Source organism: Canis lupus, chromosome 8 (genome assembly GCF_048164855.1).
Source record: "Canis lupus baileyi chromosome 8, mCanLup2.hap1, whole genome shotgun sequence".
Classification (NCBI taxonomy): Eukaryota; Metazoa; Chordata; class Mammalia; order Carnivora; family Canidae; genus Canis; species Canis lupus.
In genome coordinates, this window is record NC_132845.1 from 8,711,391 (window position 1) to 8,739,223 (window position 27,833).

Sequence of the window (27,833 nt, forward strand, 5' to 3'; positions counted from 1 at the left end):
AAGGCAGGCGCCAAACCGCTGCGCCACCCAGGGATCCCAGCATTCTTATTTTCATTTACATTCCATATAGTAGTATTTTTAAAATATTTTTAATTATTAAGAAATTTGTATAGGAGTGCCTGGATGGCTCAGTTGGTTAAGCAGCTGACTCTTGATTTTGTCTCAGGTCATGATCTCAGGGTCCTGGGATGGAGCCCCACATGAGACTCCTTGCTCAACAGAGTCTGTTAGAGTTTCTCTCTTTCCCTCTCCCTCCCCCTCTGCCTCCCCCCCTGCTCATACACACCTGTTTTCTCTCTTCTCTCTCTGTCCCTCAAATAAAAAGGTCTTTAAAAAAAAATTATATCTTCCCCATTAGAAAGTAAAGTACATGAGGCAGGAATTTTTGTTCATACGTATCCCTGTAGCTAGAAAGGTGCCATGGCATATGGGAAGGTCCTTAAAATGTTTGTGAAGAAATTAATGTCTGTTCATCATGATTTTTTGGTTTCAGCTGGGTCCAATTTAGTAATCTTACTTGTTTCTGATGAATCTCCTTCCTGTTTCCCATAACTGCTATGCCAGACGATCGCCATTCCTGTTAGATACCCTACATTTATTCTTAGCTCTTTAGTAGTGGATGTTCTTTTTTAAAAAAATTTTAAAGAAAAAAAAAATTTTAAAGAACATTGATAGCATCGGGGATCCCTGGGTGGCTCAGTGGTTTCGCGCCTGCCTTTGGCCCAGGGCAGGATCCTGGTGTCCCGGGATCGAGTTCTGCGTCGGGCTCCCAGCGTGGAGCCTGCTTCTCCCTCTGCCTGTGTCTCTGCCTCTCTCTCTCTCTATGTCTATCATAAATAAATCAATAAATCTTAAAAAAAAAAAAGAACATTGATAGCATCTATGAACTTGTTCTTCCAAGCTCATCCTCTTTCCTTCATATTTTAAATTGGTTAATCTCAGAGCCCACTTCTCATTTTGTTCAAATTTTATCTACTTGTACTCTTGGTACCAAATCATCCAATCTTCTCTGAACCTTATCTAAGCAATAATTTCTTAAGTATTTTTTTTATATCTCATTCTTATATATCTCATCTTCCTCTACATTGTTTTCTTCTCTTGACCATTTTAAAACCTCCCTCCCTTCTTTCCTTCAGATGACTTTCTTGAAATGTTTGAATTTACTACTGCATTTTCATATCCCTCTTATTCAATTCATTGGATTCTGGCTTTTGCTTTTCATTGCCTACAGTTACATTTACTTCGTAGGATTGTTGTGAGAAATTTTTTTTTTGTGAGAAATTAAATGAGTTTATATGTGTTAAGTTTTTAGAGTAGTGCTTGCACATAGTTAATGTTTTTTTAAGTGTTTACCATGATTACCAGTAACTCTTGAAACCAAGATCACCCTTGTGAGTACTCTTCTATTATCTTTCTTGTCTTTACTATCTCCTTCATGAAATGTTCCTCTTAATTTTGGGACACCAGTGGTATCAGGATGCTTTCACCTTCAAGTAACAGAATCTCTCAAACAGGAAGTCCAATGATGAGAGGTTCCAGGATTGATTGAGAGATGCAACAATGCTATTGAGAAACCAAGCTCTTGCTCTCTACCCTCTACCATTCTCACTGTGTCACAGATGTTTACCTTCAGGGTTGTAAGATAACAGGCATCGTGTTTTCATTATCCAAAAGCAGAAAGGCAGTTCTGGGATTGGGGTTTCTCCTGGGTAGGTATTTCTTTATGGGGAGGACAGTCTGCCTAAAGTTCCCCAGAGCATTTCCCTCACCTCCCATCGACCATCCCTTACATCAATCACTGGTAAGAGGAAATGTGATTACTATGAAAGATTTAAACTAACCATGAATCATTCCCCAGGGACTGGGGATGCTCCACCTTCCTTGAGTTCATTATTTTGGAAGAAATTAGATATCTGTTAAGCTAGAAAGAAGATAGGAATGGTTGTTTGGTTCATAATCAGTAGTATCTCCCATTCCATTGTCACTTGGTCTCTGTTCCTTTTCAGTGTTTTTCATTGTCTTCTCTTGATTGATATGTCCCTTAAATGCTGGGCATCCTAACGTTCTGTCTTTGATTCTTTCAAAAATTATTCCTCTCTTACACTCTACTTTTTCACTTTTTTTTTTTTTTTTTTAGTTTTTATGTATTTATACATGACAGACAGAGAGAGAGAGAGGCAGACACACTGGTAGAGGGAGAAGCAGGCTCCCCATGGAGAGCCCAATGTGGGACTCAATCCTGGGACTCCAGGATCATGACCTGAGCCAAAGGCAGATGCTCAACCATTGAGCCACCCACCACTTGTGTTACCATATTTTCTAAAGCTTTATTTTATCTAAGACTTTTTTCCTAAGTCCCAATTCAGAATATCCAACTCTTTCCTGGACACCTTTATGCACATTCAATTCAATTAATTATTGTTGTACTAGGTTTTTGGGAGTCAAATAAACCTTTGCCATATATGATCTTACATTATAGTTGGGGAATTAGAGAAATGAGTTGTTAAATGATAGTAAGTAGGAATGCAATCTTAGCAAGCAATAACATTTACCAAGTATAGAAGTAATATAGATGAATGGGTGATTAATAGAGTGGTAGACATGTTCTGGTGGATCTCCTATTGCCCTTCAAATGTACTCTTCCTATATGCTATATTCTATACTGTCATTAGTAACCCAACTTAGCACACCTTTGTTCAGTCTAGAAACCAGGGGAATCTAAAATCCTTCAAAATCCCCAGATACAGTTGGTTGGCAAGTTTTACACATTCTGCCTCTTTTATTACTTAAATTAATTACCAATTTGTCTTTTTATATCATAGTCACACTTTAGGTCCCTGTAATTTCTCATTTCATTGACTTATTTACTCAGTAAAAGTCATTTAAATAGCAATGTATTATAAGGCTTTGTACTAGAAAAAAAAAATTGTAGAAAAAAACCCCCAAACTGGATCTCTCACGGATGGTACAATCCTGTGAGTAAGACATAAGCAAATTGATGGTTATGTAGTTGTGATAAGTGATAGAGTGGAGAACTGGGGAAAATATAGGAACTCAAGGTCAAGGGAACCTAATCCAAGCTGGCACTCAGATTTGCCCAACTAGAGGCTGAGTCTCTAAGTGGTAGTAAGCTCCATGCAGAGGGGAAAGAGTGGAATACACCCCCACCATTTCCTTTATACATACCAATGATATATCACTTCAGGAACATTACTTTGGGTGGCTGTACTTAATATCGCTGTTGCTCAAAAACAGTTTTTTAACTGACCACCATTAATTTAGAAGATTACCAGTAGTAGTATATCATTATACAGTTAGTTGATCCTTCATCATTCACCAATTCTGTACTTTCATATTTGCCCTACTAAAAAAAAATTTTTTTTTTTTGCCCTACTAAAATTTATTTATAATCCTGAAATCAGTATTTGGGGTGTTTTCTCAGTCATTTATAGGCATATGCAAATGAAGAGGCAAAGCTGAAAAAAAAAAAAGCTAATCCAGTGTTCCCAGCTGAGGTCCAACAAGGAAGGCAGTGCTTAGACTCCTTATTTTAGCTCTCATAACAAGCCTTTGTGATCTATTTAGTGCATTTTTACAATTTTTGCATTTGTATGCTTTTTGTTGGTGACTTCAATGTTCAAAGAAATGATTCAACTTAGGGCTGAATTGCTGTCTAGTGTTCCTAGCGCCTTGAGTTGTTCGATGTTAAATGAGTTGTCTTGAAGCAGAAACACACATAAAACAAGAATATGTATTGATGACTTGACTTAACCCTGCCATTTCCCTTAGGGGCAGTGGTTCCTTTAGGGGATGATGAATTATTTGGTAATTATTTGGTAATTCATCATCCACAGCAACTTCATAGAACATAACTATTGAAAATAATAAGAATCGACTATTTTGTGGATAAATTTGATTTTTGGAAATAGCCAAAAATGGCCAGGAGGGATGGGTTAGATGAGAATGGTTAAGCTGGACAATATAGAGGTATGATTATTAAAGTCTTTGTCAACCTTTTATTTTTTCTTTTAAAGATTTTATTTATTTGTTCATGAGAGACACACAGAGAGAGAGAGAGAGGCAGAGACACAGGCAGAGGGAGAAGCAGGCTCCATGCAGGGAGCCTGATGTGGGACTCGATCCCAGATACTGGGATCACGCTCTGGGCTGAAGGCTAAACCGCTGAGCCACCCAGGGGATATTCCCCTTTGTCAACCTTTTAAAACATATTCCTAAATAAATGAATAAATAAAACATATTCCACCCTTGTAATAAACAAATAGCTTACTCACCACCCTAAATATTCTAGTATAGTCCCCTTAGCAGAGCTGCCCAGGTTGAAAATTAGTGCACATGTTTTATTTTACCATCAGCCTAGCTGATGTTTTGTTTTATTTATTTTTTTAAAGTATTTATTTATTTATTTATTTATTTATTTATATTTTTATTTTTTATTTAAAAGATTTTTATTTTATTTATTCATGAGAGACATAGAGACCTAGGCAGAGGGAGAAGCAGGCTCCATCCTAGGACCCCGGGATCACAACCTGAGCTGAAAGCAGAAGCTCAACCACTGAGCCCCACCTGGTGCCTCTGAGCTGATGTTTTATGGTGAAAGCTGCATTTAATAGTGAAAACTATGGTTTTTTAAAAGTTAAGTAGATACAATAAAATTTATTATAGTGCATGCTTAGATTTCCCTCTCCTTCTAGTCAAGAATAGCTTGTATAAAACAAAGGTTGGCAAACATTTTTGTTAAAGGCCGGACAGTAAATGTTTAGGTTTTGTGGGCCATATGCTGCAATCCTTCTACTCTGCTCTTTCACTGTATGGTGAAAGTGGTGATAGATACTAGGTACTATTTTATACATTTGTATTATAAACTCTGATACTGTTTTATCTTTTATGGCATATAACACAGTAGAGTCTCGATAACTGTTGCCTTGACTTCTTGATTTAGCTTAGAGAATAAAAAGGCTAGATTTTAAAATATTTAAAAGTCAAACATTAAAAACCACCTATTTAAAATTAAATTATTCTTGGGGCACCTAGACGGCTCAGTCAGTTAAGCCACCACCTCTTGATTTCAGCTCAGATCATTATCTCAGGGTCCTGGGATCAAGCCCCAAGTCCTGTGGGGCTCCCTGCTCATTGAGGAGTCAGCTAGCATTTCTCTCCCTCTGCTGCCACTCACAGTCTCCCTCTCTCTCAAATAAATAGGTAAATCTTAAAAAAGATAATAACATTAAATTATTCTTGAATCCTTTTTTTTTTTTCTCTTATCTTTAAATGTCCTCCTTTAAGCAATTACAGTAGTTTGGGCTCATTGTATTTGGAATTAGGCAGTCAATGGCCTTACTTTATAGTAGTCGATGATTACTATAAGAACATGTTGGCTTGTTTTATACATTTCCTAATACCTAACGTTTGATAGGTTGCAATACAGTCTTTGAATCATAGTTAAATCACCGTAGCAGTGGTTTAATTATTAGGACTTTATGAACGCATTGTACTATAAAGATATTTGATAGTTTGGATAAGGTACTGATTTGAATTAAATAAAACAGTTGGAGAGCTAAACTTGCTAGATAATCAGTTTATTGCAGTTTTGGCTAAGATTCTAACAATTCAGTGAAATAGCCTGTGTTCTTCTTTCCTGCCTCTCCTCTGCGCTACATTTTTTTTCTTTGTAGTCCTGGTCTTGTTCTGAGGAACTGTTGGTTTGACTGTAGCCACAGACTACTTCCAAGGGATTCTGATGCCTTCTCTCACTACTTACGAGAGGAGAGAGGAGAAACTTCAGAATAAAGAAAACCACATAAATTCCTCATTTCCTTTTTTTTTTTTTTAATTCCTCATTTCCTAGTGTTGCTTTTACTTTTAACACTGTGAAAACATATACTAAGTGAACATGGAGCCATTTTGTGTGGAGCTATTCCTACTACTTTAAATGTAAAGTATCATTTCAAAAAATACAAGTGTCTTTTTCTTAAAAAATGGAATGCTATTTTTCAACATGATTGAGGTAAAATTGACAAAATTGTAAAATATTTAAATATCACACACTGATAAATTTGATATATGTATGCATTGTAAAAAAATTCCTCCCCTTTAGTTAATTCACATCCATCACCTCACATATTTACCTTTTTTTTTTTTAAGATAGTAAATGCTTCACGAATTTGCATGTCATTCTTGCCCAGGGGCCTTGCTCATATTTTAGTGTTATTCCATTTATAGTATATGTGTTGCTGAAGTGAACACTAGGATGCTATTTTATATGCAAAAATGGACTTTTCTTTAGTGTGCTGAAGTGAACACTAGGATGCTATTTTATATGCAAAAATGGACTTTTCTTTAGTGTGCATCTGTTAAGATTTTATTTCCCCTAAATGTACATGTGAGAGATGTATATGTGTGATATACTAAAGTTCATAGGTTGAGGTTTCTGAAAAATTGGATCATAGCACTGGTGATTAATAGGAACCTCTATATCTACACTGGCTAATAGAGTGGCCACTAGCCACATGAAAGCTAAGGGCCTGAAATGTGGCTATCTGAATTGAGATGTGTAAGTGTAAAATTCGCACTGGATTCTGAAGACTTAGTACCAAAAAGAGTGTAAAAGATCTTATCTTTATATTGATTACATGTTGTGATGATAATATCTTGGATTTATTGGGTTAAATAAAATACATTATTAAAATTAATTTTACTTTCCTTTTTACTTTTATTAAAATGTGGATTCTAGAAATCTCTACATGACATATGTGGCTCACTTTATATTTCTGTTGGACAAAGTTGCTCTAGATTATATGATTTTTCAATGTAGACTGTTATAATCAAATATCAGTTTATAAGACCCATTTAAAATGACCTAGAAGGGCACCTGGGTGGCTCAGATGGTTAAGCATCTGCCTTCCGCTCAGGTCATGATCCCGGAGTCCTGGGATGGAGCCATATCAGGCTCCCTGCTGGTTGGGAGTCAGCTTCTCCCTCTCCTGCTCCTCCCCTTGCTCACGTTCTATCTCTTGGTATCTCTCTGTCTCAAATGAATAAGTAAAATCTTCAAAAAAGGAAAAAAAAAATAACCTAGTATTCTATAGATTTTTTTGCCTCTCTTATTCAGTATTATAAAGTAATGTAGAGGGACTCCTGGGTGGCTCAGTGGTTGAGCATCTGCCTTTGGCTAGGGGTATGATCTAGGATACGGAATCAAGTCCCACATCAGGCTCCCTGCCTGGAGCCTGCTCCTCCCTCTGCCTATGTCTCTGCCTCTCTCTCTGTGTGTTTCTTATGAATGAATAAAATCCTAAAAAATAAACAAAAAGTAATGTAGAAAACATTTTATTTTAACTAATTCCAAAATGTTAGGAAAGTATGAGATTAGCTCATTATATGTTCACCAGTCCTCTAGTAAGCTTTTCAATGACTTCTTATAAAAGAGGGTAGAAAGAAGGGCAAGTTGTTACTGGGCTATTTTATTAGGATGCTTTTTTTTTTTTTTTAACAAGGAAAACCTTGTGGGAAGGAAATATTTTTTTTCTTTTTCTCTCTTTCTCTCTCTTGTTTTTTTTCTTGAGTTGGCCCCATGCGCGTACAACATGGGTTTGAACTCCTGACCCTGAGATCAAGAATCACATGCTTACCAACTGAGCCAGCTAGGCGCTCCAAGATGCATTTTAATATCATCACAGAATAAAATCAGTTCTACACTCCCCAAAAAAGAATTTATTTTTTAAGTTTTTACTTATTAAGTAATCTCTAAACCCAACTTGGGTTTTGAACACAAAACCCCAAGGTTAAGGGATCCCTGGGTGGCTCAGCGGTTTAGTACCTGCCTTCAGCCCAGGGCATGATCCTGGAGTCCCGGGATCAAGTCTTAAATCGGGCTCCCTGCATGGAGCCTGCTTCTCCCTCTGCCTGTGTCTCTGCCTCTCAGTCTCTCTCTCTCTCTTTCTCTCTCTCTCTCTCTGTCTCTCATTAATAAATAAATAAAATCTTAAAAAAAAAAAACCCAAGGTCAAGAGTTGCACACTCCACAGACTGAGCCAGCTAGGTGCTCCTGTACTTTTAAATTTTGTTGTAAACCTTTTCTTTTGTAAAGACTATTAAATCAATAAAATTATATGTGTATATTCTATTACAGTGCTTTCTGCAGGGAATGTCTTATAAGATCAAGCACTGATGCAGTATTGAAACTTGGGGAGTTACCAATATAACTATAGTGATAAAGTGCTGGGAAATTCCAGTGGTACAGACAATAGTCCAAGGAGAATGATGACTGATAAAAACTCTTGTTCTTTTTATTGTAGTTTGATATCTTCTACTGTTGCTCTTGAAGCTTACAAATACCAATGAAACTTTGTCAAGAACACTGTCCTTAGAAACAAGAAAATAATTTCACTAGCTTCAAAGTAAACTGACACTTAAGGAATATCAAATACATTTTAAAAGAAAGTTTGTTTGGGGGGCACCTGGACAATCTAGTTGGTAGAGCATGTGACTTGATTTTGGGGTTGTGAGTTTGATCCCCACATTGGACAGAGTTTACTTTAAAAATTAAGATTGTTTCAAAGACCTAATGAATTAGCCCTTTTTAAAGAACATGAAAGAGAAGTAATCAAGTTAAAAAATGACATTCAGGGGCAGCCCTGGTGGCTCAGCGGTTTAGCGCCACCCTCAGCCCAGGGCGTGATCCTGGAAACCTGGGATCGAGTCCCACATTGGGCTTCCTGCATGGAGCCTGCTTCTCCCTCTGCCTGTGTCTCTGCCTCTCTCTCTCTCTCTCTGTCTCTATGAATGAATTAATAAAGTCTTTAAAAAAAATGGCATTCAAAACTTAACAATCTGACTGTAAGTTTTTTTGTCAGCTCCCTAATATGAGCCTTCCTAGATCCTATGCTTTAATCTGACCCGTTTTGTTTTGTTTTGTTTTGTTTTTTGTTTTATATCTCACATACATTTTATGTTCTTTTCCTCTGGGCTCTGTCTTGATCCAGATTGAAAACCCTCCCCATGCTCCTCTCTCTTTCTAAATTCTATCAATCCTTCAAGACCCTGCTCATATTTTTCTTTTATAAAACTTTCCTTTTTTTTTTTTTTTTTTTAATTTATGATAGTCACACACAGAGAGAGAAAGGCAGAGACATAGGCAGAGGGAGAAGCAGGCTCCATGCACTGGGAGCCCGACGTGGGATTCGATCCCAGGTCTCCAGGATCGCGCCCTGGGCCAAAGGCAGGCGCTAACCGCTGCGCCACACAGGGATCCCTTATAAAACTTTCCTATACCCACTACTCCAGCTCAAGATGAGCATATAATTAATGTTTTTATATATTTTCTTTTTGTAAACGCTTTCGCATATTTTCTCATTCTTTATAGATATAGATGATGTTTTATAGAATCAGGGAACCGAGCCTCAGATAAATAGTCCTTTTTCCAGAACTTCATAGAGATTACTAAATTGCAAAGCTAAGAATGTTAGAACCAACTCCTCTTATTCTGAGTTTCACCATCTTTTCTCCGTGGCTGAATGGTTCTTTAAATCCTGTAACAGTTGCATAACACCCTTACTTAAAGCTATTAATTTTTTACTCTATTTGTATCAAACTATTTAACTGGATTGTTAGCTGCAGGCTTGAAAAGGGATATGTACAGATTGTACATGAGAAAGGGAATAAATGCAAAAGGTCAAGAGAGCTGAATACATTTCTTGATAATAGAATAAAAGAGGTCATTAAGAGTTCTTTACCAGTCCATTTGCTTTTCTGAAAGCGTGGTACCTTTTTTTTTTTTTTAAGATTTATTTATTTATGATAGACATAGAGAGAAAGAGAGAGGCAGAGACACAGGATGAGGGAGAAGCAGGCTCCATGCAGGGAGCCGGACGCGGGACTCGATCCTGGGACTCCAGGATCGCGCCCTTGGCCAAAGGCAGGCGCTAAACTGCTGAGCCACCCAGGGATCCCCGCATGATACCTTTTTAAAACTGATACCTAGACTTACTCCTTTTCCTCTACCTTAGTGCCAAATTTTTAGTATAATTCTTTTTTATTTTATTTTATTTATTAATGAGAGACAGAGAGGCAGAGACATAGGCAGAGAGAGAAGTGGACTCCATGAAGGGAGCCCAATGCAGGACTCAATCCCAGGACTCCGGGATCACCCCCTGGGCCCAAGGCAGATACTCAACCACTGAGCCACCCAGGTGTCCCCAAAATTTTAGTATAATTCTTAAAGCAAAGCTGAACATCCAGGTCTTCCCTGACCATCCTGGCTAAAGTAACTCCTCTCCATCAAATCCCTGTCTTAGAAACATTTAAAAATTTTCTTAGAGTGGGATCCCTGGATGGCTCAGTGGTTTGGCGCCTGCCTTTGGCCCAGGGCACGATCCTGGAGACCCGGGATCGAGTCCCATGTTGGGCTCCCGGCATGGAGCCTGCTTCTCCCTCCTCCTGTGTCTTTGCCTCTCTCTCTCTATGTCTATCATAAATAAATAAATTTTAAAAAATAATAATTTTCTTAGAAACATTTCTAAAAATTTTTAAAGATTTTATTTATTTATTCATGAGAGACAGAGAGGGAGAGAGGCAGAGACACAGGCAGAGGGAGAAGCAGGCTCCATGCAGGGAGCCTGATATGGGACCCAATTCCAGGTCTCCAGGATCATGCCCTGGGCCGAAAGCAGGCACTAAACCGCTGAGCCACCCAGTCTGCCCTATTAACTTGATCTTGATTATCTTCGCCCACTGGAATATGAGTTGAATGAAAGTAAGAATGCTATCTATCTAGTTTATAGCACATAGTAAGCACTCAGTAAGTATTTGCTGAATGAGACACTTCATTCATGGGGAATGTTCACTATGATAACATCCATCCTTTAAAACAAGTTTTAGGGACGCCTGGGTGGCTCAGCGGTTGAGCATCTGCCCTCAGCTCAGGGCGTGATCCCAGGATCCAGGATCAAGTCCCATCCGGCTCCCTGTGAGGAGCCTGCTTCTCCCTCTGCCTGTGCCTCTCCCTGTGTGTCTCTCATGAATAAATAAATAAAACCTTAAAAAAAAAACAAGTTTTATAGTACTCACCAAATACTATACAACTGCCTATTCTAAATATGAGTCCAAATTAACTGCAATTACCTGAAGGACACCTTATAGTTAAGAAAAAAGATTTCTAGAGCAATTTAAATAGGGTTTAATGTCTAAAGACACTTGCCTTAAGTTTACTTATTCTCTTATAACCTAGATATCGAGTAAGAAAAGAATCTCTTCAATATTTTTCTATTTTATTTACCTAATAATAAATTTGTATTTGAAATGATGACATTTTTAGGTATTGTAACTTACATTCAAAGTCTGAGATCTTTCCACAGGAATGAAAATTTAGCCTCTTGAGTTCCAAACTTACAACAGAAACTGCAGCAACAGGAACTAAGGCTGGAAAGGTCTGACTCTAAAATCAAAGATACATATATTAAGGAGCAGCTGACAGGCTCAGTCAGTAGACCATGTGACTCCTGATGCGACTCCAGGTCGTAAGTTCAAGCTCCTCGTTGGGTGTAAAGTTACTCAAAAAACAACAAAACAAAATTTTGAGAATACATTTTTCCCTTTTACTTTTAAATTTTTAAGTAGATGTATTTTTTTAGAGCAGCTTTAAGTAGCAAAAATTGAGTAGAACGTAGAGTTTTCCCATAAACATCCACCCCACCCCATTATCAATATCTTCCACTAGATGGAACATTTATTTACAACTAATGAACTTATATTGATACATCATTATCACCCAGAGTCTGTAATTTACATTATGGTACACTTTTGGTGTTGTACATTTTATTATTTTGGACAAATGTATGATGACATGTACCCACAATTTCAGTATCATACAGATTAGTTTCACTCCCCTAAAAATCCTCTGTACTCTACCTATTTACCCATCCCTTCCCAGTAACCCCTGACAACCCCTACTTTTTTTTTTTTTTTACTGTCTCCATAGTTTTACCTTTTCCAGAATGTCATACAGTATATGGCCTTTTCAGACTAGTTTCTTTCACTTAGTAATATGCATTTACAGTCCCTCCAGTGTCTTTTCCTGGCTTGCTAACTCATTTCTTTTTCGTACTGAATAATACTTTATTGTCTGAAAGACCATAGTTTATCACATTCATTCACCTACTAGAAGACATCTTGGTTACTCCCAAGCTTCCAAGTTTGGGCAATTATGAATGAGGCTGCTATAAACATCCATGTGCAAGTTTTTGTGTAGACCTAGGTTTTTAATTCCTTTGAGTAAATACCAAGAAACATGATTGTGTTTAGGATCTATGATAAGTGTAGTTTTTCTAAGAAACCACCAAATTATCTTCCAAAGTGTACCATTTTGCATTCCCATCAACAGTGAGTGAGAATTCCTATTGCTCTACAGCTTTGCTAGCATTTGGTGTTGCCAGTGTTCTGGATTTTGGCCATTCTAATAGCTATGTTGTGGTATCTTTGTCTTTATTTGCATTTCACTGACGACATTTGATATGGAGCATCTTTTCATGTGCCATCTGTATCTTTTTTGGTGAGGTTTCTGTTAAGGTGTTTGGCCCATTTTTAAATTGGATTGTTTGTTTTCTTATTGTTGAGTTTTAAGAGTTCTTTATGTATTTTGGATAATAGTCCTTTATCAGATATGTCTTCCTTTTTTCTCTCTCAAGATTTTACTTAAACTCTAAACAGGTTAGTTAACATATAGTGTAGTATTGGTTTCAGGAGTAGGATTTGGTGATTCATCACACTTATATATAAAACTCAGTGCTCATCCCAGCAAGTGGATCTCCTTAAATGCCTGTCACCCATGTAGCCCATCCCCTCTACCCACCTTTCCTCCAGCAACCCTCAGTTTGTTCTCTAGACTTAAGAGTCTCTTATGGTTTGCCTCCCTCTCTGTTTTTTTTTTTCCCTCTGTTTTTATCTTATTTCATTTTTCCTTCCCTTCCCCTTTGTTCATCTGTTTTGTTTCTTAAATTCAGAAAAGTGAAATCATATGGTATTTGTCTTTTCTGATTGACTTATTTTGCTTAGCATAATACACTCTAGTTCCATCCACATTGTTGCAAATTCAGATGTCTTTTGAAATATTTTCTCCCAATCTGTGGCTTGTTTTCTCGTTCTCTTGACAAAGCCTTTCTCAGCAGAAAATTGTGATTTTAGTGCAGCCCAGCTTATCAATTCTCTCTTTCCTGAACTGTTCCTTTGGTAGTATATTTAAAAATCATTGCCAAACCCAAGGTCATGGGAACTAAGATTTTTATAGTTTTGCATTTTATACTTAGGTCTGTGATCCATTTTGAGTTAATTCTTTTTTTTTTTCTTAAAGATTTTATTTATTCATGAGAGACATAGAGGCAGAGAGAGAAGCAGGCTCCATGCAGGGTGCCCCACGTGGGACTGAATCCTGGGTCTCCAGGATCACACCCCGGGGGGGAAAAGGCAGGCACCAAACCCCTGAGTCACCCAGGCATCCCCATTTTGAGTTAATTCTTGTGAAAGGTTTAAGGTCTGTGTCTAGATTCATTTCTTTGCAAGTAGATATCCCGTTGTTCCAGCACTATTTGTTGAAAAGACTACTTTTTCTTCAATATATTGCCTTTGCTCTTTTGTCAAAGATAAGTTGACTGTATTTATACATGTCTCTATTTCTGAGTTCTCTATTCTGTTCGATTGGTCTATTTGACTGTTTTTTAACCAATATCACAGTCTTGATTACTTTGTTTGAAATAGTCCATGTATTTGAGATTTGCATTTGAAATGCAATGAATCCTATCTATATGAAAGTTTAATGGTTTTAAATGTTAACAGAGTCAAGATGAGTAAGTAGCAAATATTAACTGGAGTAATTGGAAAAAGCCATTTATTCTTAGTTGGACCGCTGTTGTGTATGGACGTATATGCTTATAAGTAAATTTTTTTCTAGAAAAAAGTTATTCTAGTTTGTATGATGAGATTATCATCATCACAATAGTAGCTAACACTTCCATAGCCCTCACTGTGTGCCAGTCTCATTTAAGTGTATCTCATTTAATCCTCACAACAGCCCTATGAAGTATATATTAACACTAATCTCATTTGACATATGAGGAAACTGAGGCTCAGAAAAGTTAAGTTCAAGGCCACACAGCTATTAAGTGATGTTGTCAGGACTCTAACCCAGGCTGTCTGGCTCTAAAACCTGTGTTTTTTAACGACTCTGCTATCAGTATTCCCTGGTGCCACCTTAGCAAATTTTATAACCATTATTCAGCTATCTGAAGCACTGTGAGAACAAGATGTAAAAGAGCCTCAGTTTATTTATTCTTGGATAAGAAGTATTGGGGAATAGAAGTCACAACTTACTAAAATTAATCACTTGAGAAATTTCTGAACTAAATGTACCTATTTAAGAATTAAGTTAAAAAAAAGAATTAAATATTGACAGATAAAGCTTCCAACAGGAGCATTGGTAAAATATTAGAAGTCATTTGTTTTTAAGTATTTAAGTGATGATCTGAATTTTAATGGTGATTTCTTTTGAGACTCTGGAAGGCATACTGTGTCTTTCTTTGTGCTAATGTATTATAAACTGAGAAATGATTTGTGAATTGGAGAAAAAAAACCTTTTGAAATTGTCTGTTAATAAAGCCAAAGTAGAAAGTGAAGATGGATGGCATCAGTTGAATGACTAGTTACATACTTTTAAGATTTTTTTTGTGTATGATAAAGTACTTATTTTTAGCTCTTATTCTCTAAACATATTTAATATTTTAAATTGTGATTATACAATTGAAAAGGACTCATACTTCTGTAAAAATAACTTATCTACACTTACCGTGGAAGCATGATACTGCAAATAAGGAAGCTTTGTTAAAGTTATTGGAAAAAATATGTCATTAGGATTTTTACTTAATTCTAGGGATCCCTGGGTGGCGCAGCGTTTTAGCGCCTGCCTTTGGCCCAGGGCGTGATCCGAGACTCCCGATCGAATCCCACATCGGGCTCCCGGTGCATGGAGCCTGCTTCTCCCTCTGCCTGTGTGTCTGCCTCTCTCTCTCTCTCTCTCTCTCTATCATAAATAAATTAAAAAAAAAAAAAGAATTTTTACTTAATTCTGGCCCATGTCTCCATAAGATAGTGACACACTTCCTCCAAATATATTATTGGGCACAAAAACTGTTAAACTCTATTAAGTAAAAAAAACTTTGATAAGCAAAATAGTAAACGTCCTTAAGTTTTCTGATTTAGTTGAAAAATTAAAATCTCTTACCTTCATTTACAGATGAGTCACCCCTACCCCAGCATGAGAACTTGACCTTGTAAATTGTAAATATTAAGATGAAAAACCTATTTGTAATTCTTTCTTTTATTTCTCTTTCTTTTCTTTTATTTCTTTCTTTTATTTATTTATTTATTTATTTATTTATTTATTTATTTATTTATTTTTAAAGTAAGCTCTACACTCAATGTGGGGCTTAAACTCATGACCCCAAGATCAAGAGTCACATGTGCCAACTGAGCCAGCCATATATATAAAAAATACCTATACCTATAAAATCATATAAGCAGGACTTATGTGATTTTTAAACGGTATTTCAAATAGACTATTATGTAGTCTTCTTGGCTTTGTTTTTTTTTGTTTTGTTTTGTTTTTGTTTTTTTTACTTTTAAAAATATTAAATGAGACTTGTTTATATCTCAACTCCATTTTCCCTAAAAACTGTCGCTACTTTTTTCCATTTACATACTCTATTTTTGTCATTATAATTATTTATAGGGATGAAATTATCAGACACCCACATTAAAAAAAAAAAAATAACACGGGCAGCCCCCGTGGTGCAGCGGTTTAGCACCGCCTGCAGCCCAGGGCGTGATCCTGGAGACCCGGAATCGAATCCTACATCGGGCCCCCTGCATGGAGCCTGCTTCTCCCTCTGCCTGTGTCTCTGCCTCTCTCTCTAGCTGTGTCTCTATGAATAAATAAATTTAAAAAAAAAAACCAGCCTTTAAAAAAAAATAACACTACACTCTTAGATGAAAAAAATTTAGTGTAAAGTGATTGTGTAATGGATTTTTAACCCCTAAGTGGTAGAGGAGACAGCTCAGTTTGAAAAAGAAAATGTAAGAGTAAAATTTCTCTAAAGTACTATGTAGTTTAGTAATTATATCTATCCACTACCCTATTGCATCGAATTGCAAGGAGTATAATGGTATATTTGATAGTTTTTTTCTTTGCATTATTTCTAGGGACATATTTCCAGGTATGGTATTTACAGAGATTTTAAAATCATTTTGAATAATTTTTCCCAGGGTCTCCTGGATGACTCCGTTGGTTAAGTGTCTGACTCTTGATCTCAGCTCAGGTATTGAGCACGGGGTCATGAGTTCAAGCCTGGTGTTGGCTCTACACTGGAGCCTACTTAAAAAAGGAAAACATGTTCCCAAATAGTTTTAAAATTATTTTTATTATTTTTTATATTTATATTGTTTATTTTATTATTTATTTATTTTTAATGGATAAATGGGTATTTATTTCATTATTACCCATTTTGAACTATCAGTTTACATCACATATACTTTTTTTGTGTATCTGTATATCTCACTGTATTAGTTTCCTAGGGCTGCTAAAACAAATTGTCACAAAGGAGACATCTTAAAACAACAGAAATTGATTCTCACACTTCTGGCAGCTAAACCAAGATATGGGTAGAGCCATGCTCCTTTCAAAGGCTCTGAGAGATAATCCTAGGAGAGTAATATATATAGATCTACACATTTCAGGTATAACTTTTCTGCTTATTTGAGTGTCTCTCATCCTTTTAAAATAAAAATGTAGTGGATTTTATTTTATTTTTATTTTTTAATTTTTAAGTAGGCTCCACACTCATCATGGAGACCAACTTAGGGCCTGAACTCCCAACCCTGAGATCAAGATCTGAGCTGAGATTAAGAGTTGGACACTTGGGGTGCCTGGGTGGCTCCATGGTTGAAAGTCTGTGTTCGACTCAGGTCGTGATCCACAGTCCTGGGATTGAGTCCTGCATCAGGCTCCCCACAGGAAGCCTGCTTCTCCCTCTGCCTATGTCTCTGCCCCTCTCTGTGTATGTCTCATGAATAAATAAATAAAATCTTAAAAAAAAAAAAAAAGTTGGATACATAGCCAACTGAGCCGTCTAGGTGCCCAATGAATTTTAGCTCTTAAAAAAAAAAAAAAAAAAAAAAAAAAAAAGAATGTTTTCCTTTGGTAGCCTGAATGTACTGTCCTTTTTTCCTGGGCCTACCTTGTTTCCTGGGCTGCATGTTGCTTTTCTGTTCACTTGACATAGAAGGGCAGTGGAGGGGTTGTCAGGTTCACTGGGCTCTGGGTATGAGTTGGCCTTGATCGCCCCCAACCTCCTCCTGATACTGCTACATTTATTTTCTTTATTGAAGTATAGTTGACATACAATGTTGCATTAGTTTCAGGTCTACAACATGATGATTCAGCAACTCTATAGTTATGTTCACCACAAGTGTAGCTATTATCTGTTACTATACAATGCTATTATAATACCATCAACTGTATTCTCTGTGTTTAACTTTCATCTTTGTGATTTATTCATTCCATACATATAATATCTTCCTTATCCATTCATCTATGAATGGACACCTAGGTTGCTTCCATATCTTGGCTATTGTAAAATAATGCTGTAATGAACTTGTGGGTGCATATATCTTTTTGAATTCGTGTTTTGTTTCCTTTGAATAAATACCCAGTAGTGGAATTACTGGGTTGTGTGGCATTTCTATTTTTAAATTTTTGAGGAAGCTCCATACTGTTTTCTACAGTGGCTGCACCAATATACATTCCTACCAATAGTGCACAAGGGTTCCCTTTTCTCCACATCCTCACCAACATTTGTTTTTTCCTGTCTTTTTGATATTAGCCATTCTGACTGGTGTGAAGTAGTATCTCATTGTAGTTTTGATTTGCATTTTTTCATGTGTCTGTTGGCATTGTTTCCAAATGTCTGAAAGAATTATTTACTCATTTGATCAAAAACTAGCTAGATTTTTAAAATTATTTAAAGTCTTCAAATTATAATTGCTTCTTTATTAACTTGAAATTTCAAAGTTGAGGTGAATTCTTGCTTTTCAAATTTAGCACTGTGATTCTTTTTTGTGTGTATGATACTTGAAGAAATATGAAAATCCTTTATCATCCTTCTCTATATGTGGAAAGTCAGATTTGTTTCCATTTGTTAAGCTATAATGCATTTCTTGGAAATGTGAAAGATCTAGCCTTTGGGTTCTAGATTTTTTTTTTTTAAAGATTTTATTTATTTATTCATGATAGACATAGGGGGAGAGAGAGGCAGAGACACAGGCAGAGGGAGAAGCAGGCGCCATGCAGGGAGCCTGATGTGGGACTCGATCCCAGGTCTCCAGGATCACACCCCAGGCTGAAGGCAGCGCTAAACCGCTGTGCCACTAGGGCTGCCCTAGCCTTTGGGTTCTAAAGTCCTTTAATATGTCAAGTCCTGATAATATTTCTAGCTATCTGAAAATGATTGAATCACATAAGAATCTTTTTTTTTTTCTCCCAGCATTACCCACCAGAACAATTCAAACTTTTCATAGATAGTAATGTCAGTGTTCCTTTGGTAGTAAATATTTAAAGGAGCAATTAATTCTAGAAAAAGTGATTTTTATTACATTTTTACTATACTCTAGATGCTGATCATTGCACTGGTTTTCAACTTGCTTTTTTTTTTTTTTTAACTAGGAGTTTTATGATGACTTTGGATATCATCAATTTTCCCTAAGTTTTTTTTGGATTTGAATGGTTAACCTTTTGACATTGAGTATCTGTGAGACTAAAAAATTAGCTTGAATTGCCAACTGACAAACATCTGTAACCGGTAAATAGGCTAGACAGATGCTATACATTTCTGATACCAAAGTATTTTTAAAGGAGAGAGTTTTGAAAAATAGGAAATCCTAGCTGTCAAATGTACAAAGATGAACATTCTGAAAGAATTGCTGAATCATGAATGTAAAGCTGCTCGGGATATAGAGTAGATGTTTCCATATCTTTAAAGGTTAACATGTGATCATTACCTTTTCATCATACTCTAAACATATATGTACATTTACTTTTCCTTTACATGTTCTGTTTTTAAGTTTACAGATGTAAGGTATTTATAGGGCTCTGTGCAATTCTTTTGACATTTTCTTATTAGTCCATCTTTCCATTATATTAGTAATGGGAATATTTTTGAAAATATGACAATACAGCAGATAAAAGATGAGTAATATATATTGAAAATATTTCTCATAAGTATCCTATATATCCTATATCCTGTGTGTGTGTATTATATAATATATGTTATATATTATATAATACACACAGACATCAAAAGGGTATGTAAATGATATGACAAACTTTATTAAGAAAAAAATACAAAACTACAACAAATAAATATAAATATTAGAAAAAAAGGACTAAAAGGAAATATACTAACATTTAGCAGGGATTTCCTAAAGTGGTATGATAGGTTTTTATTTTATATTTTTTTCTTCTTTTTTCTTTCTGTGTTTTCCAAAATCTTCAGCTATGAGTATTGCTATTTGTAATTAGGAAATGTGTATTTAAAAGGAAAAAATATTTATCATATCACTGCCCCATAAATAGCCTATCCAGATTTTAAGATGATCCAGTCAAGGTCTTATAAGAAACATGAGTATTTACTGTCTGTAACCTGATACTTGTCTTCTATCTTTCCTGCAGCACAAAAATTCTTTAAATAGTGACCCTAGGAATTGGGCGGAGGCCGGGAGGGAGGGAAAAGTGGGATCTCATTCTGTTTTTGCTGAAGTAACTAAAATCAGATATGAAGCTTTCACAAATAATTAGTTTGCCAGAACTATTAACTCTTGTATACTACAAAAAACTAGTTAAAACCACTAACTAGAATAACATTTAAGCCCCTTACTGCTTTTGATGTTTATAATATGTATATAACCTTTTACAATGTGAAATTGGCATATTGACTTCCTGGCATTTCTGATTGATAGACCCCAGGAATTCTAAAAAATGACACAAATTATCTGAAAATTTTAATTTAAACAACCATATTTTACTATTGTATATCTTACATTTGGATAACTTAAAATACGTAAACTAAGTTCAAGGGTACCTTTAGTTGTATAATACCTTTATTTTAACATAGGATGCTTAATGGCTATAATTATTTTTGTTGTTTTTTTCACCTACGATAGAGTAAATAAATATGTAGTTATGACCTTCTATGCTAAAATATTGTTTTCTTAATCCACTTAGCTTCTTTAAAAAGAAATAAAAATAGGAGAGCCAGAAGGAAAATGAATAGTTAATCGTGGAGGAGGAGAAAACCTAGCTCAGTACTTTGACTAGAGGCAGCTGGGGAAGTGACGTCCTGTAGCATTTGCTGTTCTAGAAAGTACAGAGACACGTAGTGAAAATGGGAGGATCTAGAAGGAGGCCGTCTCCCGTGTAGTGTATATTTATCTGTAAGTGAGCCTTTGGGGAAGGAATTAAATACAGAGACGCTGTTTGCTTGCTGCTTTAGGACAGCGAAGCTGAATTGCTGATTTGCTTTAACTTTTAAAATACCCAGCTTGGTTTATTTTTCTTGGAATTGTTGTATTGCTAAGACTGGGGACGCTGTTTTCTTTCACAAAGGAAAATCTAAGTTCATTTCAAGGCATTCGAAATGGGGAAAGACTATTATTGCATTTTGGGAATTGAAAAAGGAGCTTCAGATGAAGATATTAAAAAGGCTTACCGCAAACAAGCCCTCAAATTTCATCCGGACAAGAACAAATCTCCTCAAGCAGAGGAAAAATTTAAAGAGGTCGCAGAAGCTTATGAAGTATTGAGTGATCCTAAAAAGAGAGAAATATATGATCAGTTTGGGGAGGAAGGTAAGTATTCTGTGTATCTCCTTTGGTCTCTCCGGCTGTCTCACTCTCTTCCCCCCCTTCTTTTTCAGCCTTCTGGTTATTGTTAAGTTAAATTCTCAGACATCAAAAGTAAAAAGACAAATAATGGATGAAAACAAGATTTCACCTTTGATCATCTGAATGAATATTATGACACAGCTGTGAATGAAATGTACCTGTTTGCCTTTTTTTATTTTGACATCTTGTAGTAATCTGCCATTAGATTTATAATGTTAACATTGTATATTTGAAAAGAAACCTTAAATTCCCCTACCCATTAATGAATTGTGTCAAAAGTCTTATGCAACCTGTTTTGTTTTCTAATGAATTTTCTGCCAGAACCAATAAAGGTCCTTCTGTCATTTAAAATTTTAAGATCGGCAGTTCAAATTCTGAGTAGTTCATGTTTTATTCACAAAAACAAAGGAAGTTTTTTGCCTTTCTGATAGCAATTTAATTTAGATTGAACAAGATAGAATCGTCTCTCTGAGAAGCAGAAGGCCCAGGCATTTAGCTCTAGTTGTTTTTGGCATTCCGCCTGGAGAGGAAAGAATTTTCCTGATGTCATAAAATACCAGAACAAGTTTTTAGCTTAATTGTAAACAGTAATTGTGTGCCAAGAAAATGAGATCTCAGAAATACAATTTTTGACCTAAAATGGCCACCTAGTTAGAACAATTATTGATTTACTTTTAGGTAACATTATTTCTTTCTTTTGAAATTTTACTATCTAGGTATAAAGGAAAGCATGACAACTTCCCTTTCCTCTCCCTGCCATACTTTTTGTTTCTTGCATTGGGAAATAGAAACTAGTTGAATACAGTAAATGGGGGTTATTAAGATTATCCTTTTATCATTCTGAATTTTGCATTTTGTCCCATCACCTCCATGTAAATGTAGATATAAAATAAGACTATTTTAAATTGCTAATTAACAGCAACAACAAAAACACTTTAATCTCTACAGATGATTCTGGGATTTTCAACATTTTGAATCAGGGCTAAGTTATTTCATTATTATTTTTTTCTCTCAAAATATTCTCTTTTAAATCATTGTGGTCATGAAAACTTTATCTCTTTGCCTCCTTTACTGCATTTCACATAAAATTTTCCTAATTAGAAATATATCCTAAAATACAGTGAAGTAGTAACTACTTATTTTGAGTTAAAAAATTAAATTTTTGTAAGTAGGGTGATTGTGTAGAGGGTTTTGTTTTTTCTTTTCTTTTCTTTTCTTTTTTGTTTCATTTTTCTTTTTGATCGAGTTACCAAAAATTGCAGTTTCTGCTCTTGGTTTTGGTGTGATTAGGACCTGCAGTGTCAGGTTCCTGCAAAGTAAATATTGAAAAAATGAAAAAGGCAAATAGTGGCCAGTGGAATCCTGCTTATTCCTTACGGCCCATAGTAATCAAAATACTGTGATTTGGTTCATCTCAAAAGCGAAGCAGGATTCGGAGATACTACAATATACTCTTTCTAAAGAAGCTATTTGTAATTTTGTAAAGAAATCTATAAACGTAGAGTAACACTATACATTCCCATTAAAAAGCGGATACCCCTGCTTACACCACATCTCACCGATAGCCTCCAGTTTGTTTATTACTAAGCCATAGGATTTAGTGTTTTCTAAGGATATTTGTCTTCAGAATATTCACATCATCAAAGGATACATGACATTATCTCTCAATAGTGTTTTTCTGGAATGCTGTTTCTCTAGTTTCAGTTTTACTGATCATTATCAGTTAATGAATTTTTTAAAAATGAAAGCAGTATCATCTATGTGTCATGAATCTTTTCTTTTCTTCATTTAGATAATTGATATAAGCAATAGAGGTAATAGGGGAGTAAGTTTTTTAAAGCATTGAAATTTATTTAGAAATATCATTGTCTAGTTATTAGTTACTTAAAAAGATAGCTAGGTTAAAATTATTTGATTACTTTTTAGAAATTATTCTTCCTTTACAGAAAAGCACTATATTTACTTGCTCTTTATTCAGAATAACTCATTTATTCTTTGACAAAATCCCTTTTGGGTATACTGTTTAAATGTGGGAAAACATTTTTTTCTCTTGCCTTTCACTGGTCAGTTTGTGTCTGCAGGCCTGGCTCCGTAGCCTTAATGTGATTCTCCAGTAGTAACAAAACACTGAATTTTAGGACTGTGGAGCTGTTAGTTAATTTATGTTATATACATACCCCCCCCACCCCCATTATTACACTCTCTTTCAAGGCCTGGGACAGTGGGAACAGGAACCATGAACTGAGAAGTGTATGAATTGAACATGCTGAATTTATATATTTAGAAACTAAGAGAACCAGTGATCCAGTTTATTCATGTTTTGAAAATCTCTAATAGCCACAATTTTAAAGGCTGGGTTTTAAAATATTTGGATAAAAATAGAGATGTTTTAAATTTACCATATGACCCAGCAGTTCCACTCATAGGAATCTATAAAAGAGAAATGAAAACATGGGTCCACAAAAAGACATGTATGTGAATGTTCATAGCAGCATTATTTGTAATGGCCCCAAACTGGGAACAATTAAAAAGTACTATCATTAAGTGAATGGATAAACAAAATGTGGTGTATATGTATTTGTATGTGTACACACACACACACATGAATACTGCTAGCAATTAAAAAGATTGATTTAATGAAACATTCTACAACATGGATGAACCTCAAAAACTATGCTAAATAAAAGAAGTCAGATGTCAAAGGCTACATATTCTATGGTTCCATTTACATGAAATGCATGGAAAAGGCACATTTATAGAGAAAGAAAGCAGATCAGTGAGTTACCTACTGTTAGAAGTGGGAGCAGGAGTTAGCTGTAGATAGAAACTAGAGAACCCGTTGGGTTAGTAGAAATGATCTATAACTGGACTGTGATGATGGCTGCACAATTCTACAACTTTACTAAAATCACTGAATTATATATTTTCAATGGATTAATTTTATAGTGTATAATAAGTAAACCTATTTTTTTAAATAGAGACATGTTTTCCATAGTTGAATCATTTGAAAACAAAAAAACCACAACTACAGAAATTTAAAATTGGGTTTTGAACATGTCTTCTCCAAAAAGTTTTAGGTTTAGTTCTGATTTGCTCAGTGGATGTCAACCGAAGTTTCTGTAAAAGACTAAAAGGAAAAAAAAAGACTTCCAGTAACACATCCTTACAGTATCCTAGTTCTCTAACTAGGATTTCTTTTTCTTTAAGCCTTTTTTGGTTTGTAGTTTACTCAATAACTTTAACTACTGAAAGGTAGTATTTATATGATCAAACTTGTGTTTAGTATATTAATCTTTATACCAGCTTGTTCCTTCAGTTCTTTAGTTTATGTATTTAATCAACTGGATCTTTTTATTTTTAAAAATAAGTTGGATTTTTGTGAGTCAAAACTGCTTAAAGGATCTCATTATGCTAGTAATTCTGTAAGTCTTGCTCTAAATCTAGATTTTTACATATCAGATCTTTCTAAAGTGAGAGTTATTAAAGTCCTATAATTTTTTCTTTGAAATCCTAATTCTTCTCCAATGCTGCTTCTTTTGACAAACTTTCAACTAGTGGAAATCTGGTTATAGATAGTATACTGAACACATATTTATTTTTGGATTGCAAATTGGTTGGTGGGTTGGTTGGTTTTAAATAATAGTAATCTTGCTACAGCATAGGCAAATGTTGATTCTTGAACATATTCCTTGATCACACAAAGTGATGATGGTGTCTAGAAAGTATCTTGGAGACCAGAGGGAATGCAGTTGAATAATAACGTTTTCCATAAGCAGTCAAAATGTATGTAATAGAGCATTGACTGTATAGTTGATAACACGCCTATTATAATTCAAGTGCTGGGCGATGCAAGCGATACTTGCATAATAATTCATATTATATTGTTGTGAATTTTGGTAGGATTTCCATAGTCGTTAGAGTAGCTTTGTCTTTTATCAAAGCTATGTACTTGACTGTTTAATGTCAAGGAAGACCTCAAAGCTTCATTGGTGGCTTTTTGTCAGCTTTGATAAATGTCACTTCAGACTGTGTCAGTCTTCTCAGGGACTCTGTAATCCTGATTGAGTTAGGATTTTTGGCAGAGGAGGAAGAGGTTTTAGGGAAAAGCCAAACCCATAATGTAATAACTTAAAATGTTATTCCTTCTTTTCATGGATTTACTATGAGTCTAAAACATTTAGATCTTGTCTTGTAGAGAGTTAGATTGGGCAAGCTAACTTACTTAATTTATATAATTAACTCAAACTTACTCAATTTATATTATTAACTCTCTATTAAACTATTATATTCTATTATATTTGTGGGATGTGAGATGAAATGGTTGAAGTAATTTCAGCATTGGTTTAGTCACATTGGTCATGACCTTGAGTTATATCCTTAACCTGTCATTTATAAAAATCTATCACTAGTTTTTTTTTTAACATTTGGAGTTATGACTGTACCACTAAAGTTTACATATAAAAAAGAAGTTTTGTATGAGCTGCATGTTAAAAGTCCTTGTTCAACTTATACTTATCATTCTGTCTCTATAAGGCCTATCCTAACTGCTCTTTGGATATATCATTCAATACATATTTTGATAGTGTTCAGGTTATTAGACTTTTCTTGGTCTCTCCAGATTTCTATTCATGGATGAAGTTAAAAATGTAAACACCAGGGCAGTCCAGGTGGCTCAGCGGTTTAGCTCTGCCTTCAGTCCAGGGTGTGATCCTGGAGACCTGGGATCAGGTCCCGATTCCAGCTGCCTGCATGGGGCCTGCTTCTCCCTCTGCCTGTGTCTCTGCCTCTTTCTCTCTCTGTGTCTCTCAAGAATAAATAAAATCTTAAAAAAATATGTAAACATCAGCTGAAACTGTTGGCTGAAATAGGATATATGTGTGCTTTTTAATGGAGGAAGCCAAATAGAATAAAACATGCAAAACTAAATCTCTGAAAGCATGCTGAGTATAATTTTTTTTATTAAATCTCATATGTGTGTGTATGTGTATGACTATACTTTATATTGCTTGCTTTTGCCTATCCTGACACTCAAGATACCTTTTAAAGTTTAAATAGACTTTAAGAACTAGTTCATTCTGTATTCAATAAACACTAGCATCTATCATTTTCAGCCCTGTATACATGAGCAATGCAAAAATGAATAAAATGTATTTCCTGCCCTCAAATTACTGTTTGAAAGTATTAGAATCTCTTAGTTTAGTCTAATGGATTTATCACAGTTTTAACATTTTTTAGATTCTCTTCCTGCTTATTTCCTTGGTCAGGAATGTCCGTAAGACTCATTCAGAAACTTTGCTACTATTGTAATGATACAAATCCTTGTCAGTATTGATCCCTTAAAAGATCACTATCTAATGTTTTTGTTTTTTAATAGAAACTTTCTTTGATATATAACAGAAAATGCTGCTTCAAACATTTGTGGTCGCTGGTGAGCTACATATTTAGGTGCACCTTGCAGAACGGTTGTCCATAATAGACAGAAATAACCAGTCCAAAGAACTTACGTGTCAATAAGGTTTACAGCACTTGATTTTAGTTTTCTTTCTACATGCTGTTGAAATTAATGCTATCACGTGGTGTGCCTAGATAAGCAATTTTGTCAGATATAATAAGGATAATAATTTTAGAGTCTAAAAAAACATTTTTCATAGGTGGTCCTATTGTTTCTTTTTCCCCTTCCTGCCACAGAAAGAGATGTATTTTAATTTATTCTTTTTTTTTTTAATTTATTCTTAAACAGTAAAAGCTGACCTGAAATAAAGCTAGTCAGTATGAATATGGTATTTTATATTATTGATAATGCTCACTGGTTAAAATGGCACTTAAAGATTTATGCATTTTGCACTGATTACCAAAGACCTATTTCAATTGACTTCTTTTGAAAACTCACATTTATATGCTTCAGTTTGTCAAGCCAGTAGCTTATGAGGTAAGAGGTTCCTGCTTTTATTTTCTTATTTATCTATGGAACAAAAATTCAGGAATAAGTTGTCATAAAGGTGGGGATTTGGAGGAAGAACTTGAAAGCTAAAAATTTAACTCAGGTTGGAATGAATGGTCAAAAGTTAGGTAGCTGTTCTGTATTTAGTAATAACAGCATGTCTGGCCAATATTAATAGATTGTAACCTAAGTTGGCCAAAGCTTATTAATAATACAATTTTTGCAAGTTTAACTTTCAAGAGTTGCAAGCTTTTTTCTAATCATGTTTATCTGTTCATTTAGGGTTGAAAGGAGGAGCAGGAGGCACTGATGGGCAAGGAGGTACCTTCCGGTACACCTTTCATGGCGATCCTCATGCCACATTTGCAGCATTTTTTGGAGGTTCCAACCCCTTTGAAATTTTCTTTGGAAGACGGATGGGTGGTGGTAGAGATTCTGATGAAATGGAAGTAGATGGAGATCCTTTTAGTGCCTTTGGATTCAGCATGAATGGATATCCAAGAGACAGAAATTCTGTGGGGCCATCCCGCATCAAACAAGATCCTCCAGTTATTCATGAACTTAGAGTATCACTTGAAGAAATATATAATGGTTGTACCAAACGGATGAAGATTTCTCGGAAAAGATTGAATCCTGATGGAAGGAGTTACAGATCTGAGGACAAAATTCTCACCATCGAGATTAAAAAAGGGTGGAAAGAAGGCACCAAAATTACTTTTCCAAGGGAAGGAGATGAAACACCAACTAGTATTCCAGCAGACATTGTTTTTATCATTAAAGATAAAGATCACCCAAAATTTAAAAGAGATGGATCAAATATAATTTACACTGCTAAAATTAGTTTACGAGAGGTAAGTTAGTAGGACCTGGAATTCTGAAACCAAACAGAATTATG

At 35.3% G+C, this 27,833-nt stretch overlaps 1 protein-coding gene and 1 non-coding gene across 14 annotated transcripts in view; one reads left to right on the forward strand and one right to left on the reverse strand.

Moving 5' to 3' along the window:
* DNAJB4 (DnaJ heat shock protein family (Hsp40) member B4) overlaps positions 1 to 27,833 on the forward strand; it is a 47,484-nt gene that overhangs the window by 16,807 nt on the left and 2,844 nt on the right. For 7 of the 13 annotated variants that reach the window (XM_072834181.1, XM_072834185.1, XM_072834179.1 and 4 more), the window contains one exon: positions 27,221 to 27,789. In XM_072834181.1, the coding sequence (XP_072690282.1) occupies positions 27,355 to 27,789 (435 nt within the window). In that variant the 5' untranslated portion in view covers positions 27,221 to 27,354. Of the gene's footprint in view, positions 1 to 15,843; positions 20,962 to 27,220; positions 27,790 to 27,833 lie in introns of those variants that run through there. The other 6 variants (XM_072834178.1, XM_072834176.1, XM_072834177.1 and 3 more) reach the window with 2 other exon arrangements.
* Positions 6,159 to 6,264, reverse strand: LOC140639228 (U6 spliceosomal RNA). The gene has a single exon (XR_012036019.1). It is a non-coding gene; the product is annotated as a U6 spliceosomal RNA (small nuclear RNA).